A 13462-nucleotide genomic window follows, 5' to 3' on the forward strand; every position below is an offset into this window, starting at 1 on the left:
CCGCGCTTTTGATCGTACGATACCCTGGCCAAATGGTTTATTCCAGTAATGTAAACGTGCAATAGCTGCGAAATGCTTCTATCCTTTTATCTCTCGACCTCTTTCCAATTCTCTTTGTTATCGCCATTATATCGTTATATCACTCTTTTCTAATCTGGTAAATAACATCGGCATAATGATAATGATAATGATAACGTGTTATGCAACTAATGCAAATAAGTAATGGTAAAATAAATTTTGATTAAAAAAGATATAATTATTTATAATATATATCTAACTTTATATATGTTAAATATATTTATAAACAGTTTTTTTTTTTAAACAAATGTATCACAATCTATAAATAATATATCTATTCTTTTTTATTTTAGATAAGAATCAAATTGCATCACGTATGTACGGCGTAATCTATATTATTCTGAGAACAAAATATATCTTTCTTTATCGAACGATGATATCGATTACCGTTGCTTCGTAGTATATCATTCGTTTGAACGCAATGTTGCGTATCATTGATCGCAAGAAGTGCATTAGAGAAAAAAAGCATTCTCATGCATGCACAAGGATGAACGGAAGAGAGTCGCGATAATTAAATCTGTCGTTTTGGAAGAGAGTACTTCTCTCATGTGGACAAAACGCGAGCAAAAGGAACGTCGCCGCATTCGACGAAGCCTGGTGGAAATAACGCGGCGAAATGACTCGCAGATGTTAACTCGCGATGCTCGAAGCAAAAGGCATTTTCCGTCCGCCGTCGACTTTGCCCGCTGAAAACTGTCCGCTCGAATGTGCACTTTGCCGCAATCTCGGGATGTACATGGTGTGCGGCGTAATATTAGATTATAGCGCAAATGTGAGAGTGAAGATTCATAGTCGCCTCCGCATTTACGTTCACTAATCCTCGCATAGATGGTTGGGAAAACGTGTGTGTGGCTCTTTCTCTACTTGGTTATTCTTTATTGTTCATTTAAATACAATCGCCACTCCCGATTCGAGTAAGTGCAGCCTCTTCACCTTTGAAAAATATCCTAAACTATAAGGCGACATTCGCTTGAACAGGAAAAATATTTATCGCGGAGCACGGCGCGTTGGGAATGTGAAAAATAAAACAAATCTTTGCAAGACGTATTTTATAATATTTATGTTAAAGATTATATGAAAATGATTCTCATCTGAAAGTACGAAGAAAACTGGTCATCGAATTTATATAATGCACGAAATTTATACAATGTGCGATTGACATAAAAAATTTTTTTTCTTCTCAACAGAAATTTATAAAATATATGTATATTCAATACGCGAAAATTATCATTTAAATCATTACAATAATCATTTTTCTGATTCGAACAGTTTCATTGCGGTGGCAGCACCAACCGATTGTCAGACCATCGTGTAGAAGCGAGGAGAGACGACGTTTTCGCGGCAATCTAAATTTAAACCACAGATTTATACGCCCTCACTCGCCGGGCATTGACTTTGCTCCGACGGATCGACTTTCAACCCCCCTGCATCCACCCTTCTTCCCTTTTTTCTCCCTTTGGTCTCCTCTTCACGTCGTACTCGCGACTCTCTGACTTACGACTGTATTCCCTTTCTTCGCTTATTCCCGTTGCTGTTTATTACTGTCACACGATATTCGCGATGCAATGTCCTCGCAAATATAGAATGAACGGCCGCATCGGTTGGCCTTCGCTAAGGACGTCTCGAAAGCACTACCAGACCCCCAAACTCATCAGGTCGGACTAAAGGCCCCTCTGGCAAGGGCCAAGAGACTATCTGCAATGGAACTTTGGAGGAGGAACGTAGCACGAAATCCCTCGCGAGAGTCCACTCCAACGGAATAGCCAGAGCAATTTGTTCCCGACGAAACAGAGTAATCTAACGTTTCGACCGCGATAAAATCTGAAAAAGCTCCGTCCCGGGTCTCTTTATCTTATTCCCTACTCTCATGTAGTGCGCTTCTATTCAAGCTTTGGTGCACATTGATTTTCGAAGCGAATCCCTAAGGGTGTGTATTTTCAATTAGGATTTTCTGGTAAATATTGGATCAAGGAAATCTTCTTATCAACTTAATCTTTAATCTAACTAAATTAATCTGATAATAAACAAGAATAAATCTTTTAATTAATACTGATAACATTTTATTCGAGTCACATATATTTCGGAAATAAATTGAACAATTTAATAAGAAATTTTAATAGAAAATATCTTGGAGAACAAATAAATATTTTCATTACAGAATATAAAAAAGAAAGGAGAGCTAATTTATAAAATTATAAGCCATAATTTAAATCAATATACTCGCATTGCATTCGAAGATGATACTGATACTAGACTATTGAATTTCCTCCTTCTATTTCTCTTTTCTCTTTCGTTTCTTAAAATTTTCAGAACTCAACACATGATACGGATATTTTTCTTGATATCCTAGAAAAATGATGTCGTCGCCCGTAAAAGAATTATCGAAGCAAGAGTTTCAACTTCATCGAATGAGAACAATAGTTCTACATCGTGCACCATGACGACATACGATTTCCTTCGCGAGTTGGTGATAAACTGCATCGATATTTTAGCGACGATACTTCGAATTTATTTCCTACATAGACTACGGTTCTTTGTGCGATCATTCCTATTGTGCGCGATACGGGCAGCATGGGCGAGAGAAATGTGTGGGTGGAACTCCTTCTAAAGATTTCGCCAAATTTATGACTAGACATAATGACCCAGACTAAATTTTAGCCCCCCCAAAGACTCGTACCATTCGCCGACGATTCAACTAGAACGGCGACTCGATGCATTTATATACTCGCATTTATGTGCCGGACCATATCTCCACGTTTAGTTACTAAGAGAAAAAATTTACGAGCGACTGTATCAACTATATTATTAACTCATAGAATAACGGGTTTCTATATTTCTATTTTCAGTAATACAAACAATTTAAATAACATTCTATTCTTAAAATTCATAATAATATATCTTAATTAATCTTGGTAGCTAAATACTTTATTGGAAATAATTGTTTTGTTTAAATATCGCGATAATTCCAATTTTCATTCAACTAAGAGAAATCATATATATTAATAGTTTAATTAAAATCAATACGAGCTTACGCATGGGCGGTTTAAACGATGCGATAAACCACCCATTTTCTTTTGTTCGCGAATTTCTATATCATCCCGATGGAAATGCATATTGATAAATATATATAATACATCGAGAAACTCGAGAAAGAAAGTAAAGAGAAAACAGAGATGCGATATTTATTCGTTTATATTGCTTAATATCTTTTTTTCCGAAAGTATATTCAGCATAAAAAATAGTTTTTCTGACAACGGAGAATTTTATATACAACGTCAGATATCACGCGTTCACCACTATAACATTTTTTTGCTTATTATTATCTTTTATCACACATACATATATATTTTAGCAGATAAACTCTCTTCGTTTAATGTTAAATATAAGAAAAAAAAAAAAAAAATAAAAACGCACACATAATTCAATATTATATTCTATAGACTTCTGTTACTTCTTTTACCTAAAATTGATAAAAATCTCTTTTATTTTTATTTATACCGACGGCAAAGCTAATCATAAATATGAATCAATATTTAAGATAATTTAGCATTTATATTTTATTTTTTTTTTATATTACAAAAGAGATGATACCAAATCAAGTTATCTGCAAAAATCGCAGACGAAAAAAAAACACGAAAGAATCACGCAAATTGCGATTTATAAGTCATACCGGTGAATATAAGTAATGTACAATCAAGGTTTATCGATCATTAAGCGCATCGATGTTGTTAACCGTGGCGCACGTTTAATATGCGGTGAAAAACAACCGTGTAAATTAATCATCTACTCACGAGTGAACATGCGCACCGTTACTAGCCTCCCAGAAGTGTGTAAATGTTTCTCTACGGTACTCGATACAATGCGAAGATTATCTCATGGATGTCGCCTGCCTGCTATTTACGATCGCAAGAACTATAAAGCCACGCGAATCGTTATACGCTCCTTTCGAGAACGACTTGTCTCGCTTTTGCCCGTCGTCGCCTCCAACGCGTCGGTATTTCACTTCTTTGTATTCACTGTGTTACAGTAAGATTGAGAAATATATCGTCAATGAAGACAATTTTCTTCACATATTATCTCTATAATATGGAATAAAATAATACTCCCCATTAATTAATAATATATATATATATATATATATATATATATATATATATATATATATATATATATATATGCAATAATATATAATAATAATTTATTTGAATTATTAATAACGCAATATTGTCGTGCGTTTTATAAATACATCTTTTTTTTGTCTTTTAAAAGAACTGACGAATAAATGGTTCCAAAAGATTAATGAATAGTATCTAAATAAATATTAATATATTACTTCCATTCAAGCATCTTATTATCGAATTTATTCAACTGCTTATAAAAATAATATATTTTACGACATTTTTACAAGGAAAAGAATTTTTCACGATCTGCTACTATAGGTAGTCATTTTTAAACCTTGCATATAACATTCGAATCACGTTTCAATGTTACGTGCTCTCTCGTATTCTGAAGTAAACCTATCAAAGGCAAAGGATAAGGTTCCAATGCTCACTTGAAGTACTATAATATATAAGTTGAATCTAGACATATATTGTTGTTCATCCTCTTTTATTAATTTTTTAACATATATTTTAAGGAAATTTAATCTCAAAAACATTTAATTGTTACAAAAATGTTGTTTTATAGAAAAATATTTCCGACAAATCTAGAAATCCTTGAATTTTTTCTTGAAAATATATTTTAGTTGATTTGTATATCATTCTGCATACCGTATTCTGTACACCTGTTCTGTGTACCGAATGTGTATTGACAGCAACGTAAATAAAATAAATTAGCACATTTATTCACGCTGAAAAAGGTTGAAGTAAATTGCGGGTAAAAGTAATGGGATGTGTCGGCTGCTAATTACCGACAGCAACGTATTAGCACAAAGTTTCTAAATTCGTGACTAAAGGAAACGAGTGGCAGAAAAAAAAAACAAAAGAGACTTGCAGGTTTTTTTTTTCTTTCCGAAACGTTTCATCGAAATCATAATCACAATATTTTGTAGTACCAGCATCCACATCGTGCCGTTCCCTTTAAGCTCTAAATAACGTCCGATGGAGTCCTTAAATGCGAGGATGCGTCGCCGCGCATAATATCCGTTATTTACAAGGCAATAAAATCGCGCCTCTCGAAACTCGAACGCATAAATAAGTGGCGAGGAAAAAGAGAAGCTGCTCCTCTCTGCGATCACGGCGATAATTTATAAATTTAGTGCGTTAATGTCAAAAGAATTTCTGTGTTTGGACAATTCTCCCGTCTGTACGTACGTATATATAAATACATGTATAAATCCTAAAACGCAGCTAAATGTAATCTGAATATAATAGTCGTATTTATATAATATATGAAGCTAGTCTTTAGAGAATTTAATAGATATAATATAATATTATATAATTATGATTATATCCCACTCGAATAAACCCAGTCATCCATGCACTAACTTCATTAAACGTTATCGCGCGTTATTAAATCGATAAGCATGTACGATAAACAAGTTTGTTTATAAATGTATATCTATATTTTCCTATTTAAACTTTCAAAAAATATTCAATGGAAATGGAAAATTGTAGAATTTTTCAAGAAACTATATTTTTTCTTTTTTAAATTAATATAGTAAATGTAATATAAATATTCTAAAATTGTATTAGAAATTAATGTTACAAAATAATATTCTATAAAATTTTTGATAATCATTCTCTTTACCATGATAAAATTCTGTGGAAAAGAAAAAAAAAAAAAAAAATCATAACATTTGTATACAAAATATGAGAAAAATAATAAAATTAATTTAAATAATTTAAAATTAATTTTGTAAAAGAAATTTGCAAAACAATTTCTAACTGCGTGTTTTGAAAAAAGACGTGTTTACCAGTCCTCATTTAATTTTGAGCAATTTTGCTAAGAAAAGCATCGACTTTAAATCTATTAGCCTCAGGATAAAAAATATAAGGAAGAGAAAACTGGTCTGGAGTCGACAACATCACAGAATTCGCCTCTTAGTTCAATCATCCATAAATGAAAAGCGTTATGCGACCGGAGTAAGTGTCAAGGAAGACGGTAATAGTACATTAAACGGTAATTAAAAGTGAGCTTATTACCTTGACTAACGGAGCGTGAAATACTTGAAATCGTTTATGAAATTACTCTGTCTGTTACTTTGAGTGTTGAAACATCTGCTGTTACATACATACGGAGAATTCACGCAGTTCGGATATAATCGATGACCGATATTTTGTATTGCCAAGCACAATTATCTCATCGAGATAAATAATTGCTTCTTCCAATTGAGAAACTTTACTTTGACCTTTTAACCGATAATTCAGTGTTCGTTCACGAATAAAACGAATAAAACGATAAAACGATTTCAATTATCAGAATTTATCGATCACTAGTTAAAAATTTAACATTATGCACATGAAATAAAGTTTATTGGACAAAAGATTAGAAATTCAAAATATCTGTCTATGATAAATGATATCAATAAGTATATTCGAAATGTAAATTAAAATTCAACAAAAAACAAAACAAAATACTGTATGTAAAATTATTTGAGTCTATTTAAATTAATATAATTTCTAACAATAAATAATTTTTATATTTTATATACGTATATATTGCAAAATTAATGTATGTATTATGACATTTCATCACACCTATCTATTCATAGACAGAATTATGGAAGGGCTACATTAAAACGTGTAAACACTATGTAGGCAACATTTTAAAAATCGCTGTAGTAAAGTTCGATATTGTATGACGGTAAAAGTCTTCGTAGAGTTTGGCGATTTGAGAAGCTCTTGTGAACTTAACTCGCACGAGCCAATGGACCTGTCACCACTTGTTGAATGTTTATGAAGAAGAACAGAAGTTGAAAGTATACCCTTGAATCGGCCAATCACAAATGTCGAGTAGAGAGATTAAACGTTTAATTTTTTATTATCGTATAGCTTGAGCATTCTTCCGATTAAACCGCTGATAAAGCGAATAGATAAAACGCGAAACAGAGAACAATTCATAATTATTCTAAGTAATATTATTATTTATTAAAATATGTATTGTTAAAGTGGAGAGAATTATTTGAAACACTACTACATAATAATAAGATTGTGTCAACAATTCGGTTTGATAAAATACAGTTAAGATAATTCTTATTTCAAGATATGATTATCTGTAGATAAATAGGATTTATAGATTATAAAGCGCATATTACAAATTTACCGAAGCCTGTAATGTAATTTATAAATCAAGAATTTCAACTTCTGTTTCTCCAAAAATTCTGCAAATTCTTGAAGAGCTAACGAGAGTATATGTAAATATAAACAAACGTTGTTAAAACGTAAGTTCAAAAAAAAAACAAACATTTGTAACACAAATGATAAAAGAAAAAAAGGTAATTTCGATTGACAAACATTTTTAGAATATTATAAAATCTTACAATTATCATGCAATACTAAATTTCTTATGACATACTCTTACAGCTCTTCAAACGAGATAAAAGTGGCGTGCTTTATTTTCTCTTTGAACGTTAAGATTTCAAAGTGGAGATTTACCTTTTAAGATGTCCACGAAGAGGAGGAGGAAGAACAGCGCGCATAATTGGCGGTGGTTCCTTCGTGCCATGTTGTCCCACGACGAAGCACAGGATGCACAAAAGTCAATTGTACACGCGCACGAATACGAGGAAACACGAGAATTCCGCCGTAACGCACATATTCAAGATACAATCAATGTACAAACACAACAGAAACAACGTTTCAATTGCGTATACTTGTCGTCGGAGGAATGTCAACAAGCGTCTGTGTACACGCGCGTTTTTCTAACAGCAGAAAAATAACTCACGTTTTTATCCAAATTCCTCTCGTTTTTGTCCTTGTCACAATCGTCGGAGATGTATCGAGTTCGCGTATCACACGTCGAACAATGAGATATCACTGTGATATATTAGTCGCGGTGCTAATGGCGCACGCACTGATCACGTAACGAAATGGCGCGAAACAGAGTCGTCCTTTCTCAATCGTCTAAACATCGTCCTTCGAGACTTCTGCAAGATACACGAGTGACAATTCGCACAGTACGTCGTACATAGCGAATTAATCGACAATTAACGCTGACAATTCTACTATCGAGGATCGAGTTGCCGGTTATTGAGGATACGCGGTTCGAAGCGCGGGATCTTCTACGAGCGTGTCATCGCGATCAACAATATTTGCGATAACGATTCGAAATCGTTCGGTCACAAGTAACTCGGATTTGATTCTTGCTTTTGTTCAATTTAAGAACCGGCGTCTCTCGCGAAATGCGAACACGCGTGTCACTGTTATGTTTTATGTTATCACGCACGTCTTTACGCACACGGAACAACGCACTGCCCGAACGCACCACCTGAAGTGTCGCGCGACACTGCCGGCGCGCCGCTTAGTTCACGCGATCTCATCCCCTCACTCGGCAGACGCTTGGCGCATGCGCGAGATGACGCGTGCGCGACGTTTGAAGTTTCCGCGCTGTGCGCGCTCCCATTCTCCCTTCAGCATTCGCGTGGCGCGTCAACATCGCTTATCTTCGTCTCGCTCGCAACAAGTTGCAGTTCGTGACCGGAGGGAGAAGAGAGCCGCGCGAACACGATGGGCATATAACAGAGAACGATCGAAGAAGCACACGGATGTGCTTTCGACGCGGCCAGCTGAAATGAAATTACAGATTAATTGTTCAAAGGACCGTATGACCGGCGCGGATGCGAGATAAAACAATTCTCGCAGTTATTTTCCGCGAGCGGAAAGCTGCATTATAAACGCTGATATCAGAAAAGCATGTTATATTTGTTATATATAGAGTTTGCTTGTTTATTGATTGAAATATTCTAAAATAAAATGGTATACCTTAAAACAAGTGCGATTCCTTTATATTTTGTATCTGAATACAAAACTTGAAATTAATGCAACTGTTATCTTGGCTTGGCGGGACTATCGGAGTAGGTGGTCGATCCTTCGGAACTATAGCAAACACTGTGCTGTGGATAAAATTTATGATTATAAATAAAGATCATATTGCAAAATAAATTGTTATTTACTATAAGTTAAATTCCATTAATTTTTTATAGCTTTTGAAACAATTAATAGTTTAAAATACATTTGTTTACATCGAATACACATAAATAAATGCAATTATAAACACTTACTTTGTAAGGTGTACGACCTCGAGATGTTCCCGATGGCGAAGCGGAAGTTGATTTAGTGTATTTCTTTCGCCTGTTAATCAAGAATATCTTGAAATAATCGCGTTCATAATAGCATATGATTACCGCATTAATCTAGCGATATAACTATACCTTATCTAATATTATTAATAAAAACATATTATTTTAATATAATATAATAAGAAAAGATACATATACATGTGTATACACTCACGGATAAATTCTGCCGCTGTTATTAATGCTGTCTTTGCTGTTGTAACTGATTGCGGCTAAGCAACGCTCCTCATCCATATGCTCCTGGCATCCCCCTGGGCATCGTCCAAACCTATTTCTCCACCATTCTTTCAATTTTTCAAGCACATTCTTCTGCAATGATTTCGAGGAGCACGTATCCGGCTGGCAATAATCCGTATTCTCATATAGAACCGCGAATCTAAAGAGAAAAGAATAGATAAAATGTCATTATCATGTATTTGTTAACCTTTTGCAAAAAATGTACTTTTTAACGAATGCCCAATATTATAATTAATAACATTTTTAAAATTTAAAAATTACATCAAGAAGAATTAAATAGATAACTGATTAATGAGATAAATTAGAGATATATTAATTACAAGGAAACATTTCAACTTACGGAGTAGTTTTTGATTCGCAGGGTGAACATTCCTCGGATGACTTGGTAAGGAATCTGTAGCACACCAAGCTTAAACCCACCAGTAACCATACTAGCAATGCACATACTATCGCTATAATCACGATCTCCGTAGCGTTAAGTGTCATTTTGTCGTTGCCTAAATTCAATTGGCACACACTTATTCTTTTTACTAGTTAGAAATTATTATTGAATAAACTAAAATACTACTAATAAAATAAATTAAATAAATTAAATAACTAAAAAATTAAATTAAACTAAATGACACAAAAGCAAAAAATTTTATCGCGAGAAACTTACGTTGTTCCTTTCCTTTGTAAAGTATCTTTTCCATCTGATGCGCACCTTCCACATCTACTTTGGGCATAACTTGATAAGTTCCACTTGTTTTGCTCTTCATAATTCCATTTCCTATACCTGAAATGAAACATTAAATTATTCCAGAAATTAGAAATATTCCATAAAATTTTGTGTTCAAGAAACAAGAAGCAGACATTTTTTTCTAACAGATTGCACATTTTAATATTGATTTTATTTAAATATTATAAGGTAATTTACAAAATTGTTTGTGTTTATTTTCTCTCTATGGTTTTATAATTATAAAGTAAAGTATAAAGTGCTTTTTTCTCCCACAATTACACGTGTGTAATAAAAAAAATTGTACGAAGCTTATAAGATCACTTTGATCCCCAAGATGTATGAAAATATTAAAATGGGCACGCGTTTATATTTTACTCTTCTTTGAGATGCATAATCAAGTCGTATATGAATTGCAAACATGGTCAGAGAAATATTATGGAAGCTGCAGTTTCTTAAATATGCAAATGCTTAAACGGAATAGTATATCGGTCTTATTAATTTTCAAATACAAATTACATGCAACAGGACCGTCATGAAATATTACCCGATTCCCGCAAGGTGGCCATTACTCTGAGAACACCCCCGAATGCCGGATACCACTTTTCGTCATCCAGGTGTCGACGTACCTGGAACGATACTTTTATTTCCTCTCTATCTAAAATTAATCTCAAGCAACCACATCAGCATTTACAAAATGGAAAATCCTTTACGAAAGATCAAAGAATTAAGTATTATGTTTTCTTTGTTTTTTTTTCTTTTGAACGAAAGTTGCAAGATATCTTTTTCGGATATTTATATTATCATTATTTAAATTCTAATATTTTAATTTTTTAGACATTTCATAATTTATACTATCATTAAAGAACGCAGCAAATATTCATACGGATTGTTGCAACCAAGTGTGGAAGTCTTTGTTGAATCTTTGTAATTGTGTTCTCGTGCTCGATCGTGACATAATACACTTCACGCTGGCAATGTAGTACTTTACGAGAACGAAAGCTGACTTTTCCGAATACAAAGATTGCAGGCTGTCAATTTTAAAGGGCAGCGCAATGCTAGATAGATTTATTAAATTTGTATAAAAATCTGTAAGGTTTTCTAATCGGCAAAGCATTCTTACAATTTGTTAACAACTACCTGTTAGGATCAATTTCGTTATCGAGAAACGGAAGTGGTATGATGACATTGTTCGTCGCAACTTCGTTATTATAATCTTGCCAAAATAAAAACAAATCTTATATTCTTGTAATTCTCAAGAAATGGTTAGAAACAAAAATCCTTCATTCTTATGTCAACCATAAAAAATATTAAAATATTACATCAATACGTTTAAAGTTAAATTTATTCCTGTTCTCACCATCGAGTGCACGTCTTGAATGTCCCCGTTTTATCATAGACCGTTTCTTTTTTTTAAACGTAAGGCTTCGATAATCGCTGTCGAAAGCTATTCATTTAAGAGAAAAAATAAATTATTAAAATTTTTAATAATTACGAATATCTAAAATGCATTTGATTTATACTATGTTAATTCTTTAGCATTTCAAATAAAAATAAACTCGATATAGCAGTTTGCAAATATCATATACATATTTTTTTAAACAATAAAAACTTGTAAACTATACTTTCTCTTTTGTACAGACATGCCAATGACAGAAATTATTTATTTCTTTATTGCTTATACAAATAAAATTAAAAATGATATATCTAATTTATATTTATTTTTATAATTTTCTTTGGATCTGATGGATTAACAGTTGTACTTACGCGTCGAATATGTAATAAGCCCGTTACAAGCAATCGATGTTTTCGGTGGTGTAATTACGATGGGAGGAATCTTGATATTTTCAACGTCCTGACTAGGCTTCGACCAACCAGCCCCGTTCGTCCGAAGGAAGATCTTCAGCTCATCGAAGAGCTCAAACAGCATCTTCGCGTTACGATACTTGATATTCCCTGCGTAATACGAGCGTCTTGTGATAGGCAGGATGTAAACCCGCAAGTAACCGCCAAGAGTATCTGCCAGAGCTTTCAACATTAGATGCTTCGTTTTGCCAACAGACAGCTTCTGCACACTCTCGAGACATATGTGAAAATAATCCATGAGATGCGCTATGTACTGATCGTTTTGGGAATCGATAACTTTCACCTGGCAAAAAAAAATCTCAGTCTCTATAGAGAATTCTTTTAACAGGATACTCATTCCTTTAACTATTTCTTAATTATTATCTTAAAATTTTTGGTTTATGATAAAATATTTTACTTTGTAACTTTTTAAGTAATAGTTTATGTTAATAAAGATTCTTAATTGAATTTACCTGGGGCAAAATATCTTGAAACATCCTCCGACTATTAAGAATGGCAAATTCTTCACTGGTCCAGCATTGCTTTCCATAATCATTTCTCTCAAATAAAACAGTGCCGATATTGTGATCACGTTTAAAAGATTTAGCATCGATTACCCTGTCACGAAATAAAGATAATACATACATTAAAAATTTAAATTCATAAAACGATGTTTTTGTGATTCGACGCATAAGACAAAACAACCTTTTACTGAAAATGCAACTTGCAAGTATCAAGAGAAACAATAAGGAGCATATACTCATACTCTGAAACAAGAATTCCAAATATTCAACCGCGTGATTTTTTTCGCGGATTTCTTAAATATTTCACAAGTCTATAACGACTTGCGCCCATTATTCTATAACGACTACTACGGCTGTCATACATATATTCATAGTGTACATTTACGCAATATTTCAGTGTGCTAATATAAAACAACTAATTTCAAGCATAATTTCTCATTTCATGAAAAATGCTAAATTTTAAAAATTTTGTTTAATTTAATATTCTAGAAATAATGTTTCTTGATATAGCATTGCACAAATTTGTAAAAATCATTTTTTATATGCTCGAAAAGAAGAAAATATATTATGCAATAATAAGGTAAAGAATAATTTAACAATATAATATAATGGGAATAATATAATGGGAAATGGATAGAGTGAATATAACAGATAAGAAATATTAGATATGCACTACAGACGCGTTCCATCCATCGTTCTCAATGCTCGCAAGCTCATGAAATGATGAGCGTCGCGAACGTTAAATAGATGTCTTATACATACACATTT

General features: G+C 33.1%; 2 protein-coding genes across 2 annotated transcripts in view; both read right to left on the bottom strand.

Moving 5' to 3' along the window:
- The window catches only part of LOC126850235 (tyrosine-protein kinase transmembrane receptor Ror), a 229700-nt gene extending 221190 nt beyond the window's left edge, over window positions 1-8510 (bottom strand). Inside the window, exon 1 of the mRNA XM_050592999.1 lies at window positions 7674-8510. Coding sequence (XP_050448956.1) covers window positions 7674-7743 — 70 coding nt within the window. The 5' untranslated portion in view covers window positions 7744-8510. The remainder of the gene's footprint in view (window positions 1-7673) is intronic.
- Window positions 8511-8999: 489 nt separating this feature from the next.
- Window positions 9000-12934, bottom strand: LOC126850583 (uncharacterized). The gene is made up of 11 exons (XM_050593727.1): window positions 12876-12934; window positions 12644-12788; window positions 12093-12474; window positions 11466-11541; window positions 11212-11383; window positions 10873-10954; window positions 10269-10385; window positions 9951-10107; window positions 9531-9749; window positions 9299-9368; window positions 9000-9130 (listed from the first exon to the last, which is right to left on the bottom strand). The coding sequence occupies exons 1-11, from the start codon at window positions 12932-12934 to the stop codon at window positions 9065-9067; spliced, it is 1545 nt and encodes a 514-aa protein (XP_050449684.1). The 3' UTR covers window positions 9000-9064.
- Window positions 12935-13462: the final 528 nt, after the last annotated feature.

This window comes from Cataglyphis hispanica, chromosome 6 (assembly GCF_021464435.1).
Source record: "Cataglyphis hispanica isolate Lineage 1 chromosome 6, ULB_Chis1_1.0, whole genome shotgun sequence".
Lineage (NCBI taxonomy): Eukaryota > Metazoa > Arthropoda > Insecta > Hymenoptera > Formicidae > Cataglyphis > Cataglyphis hispanica.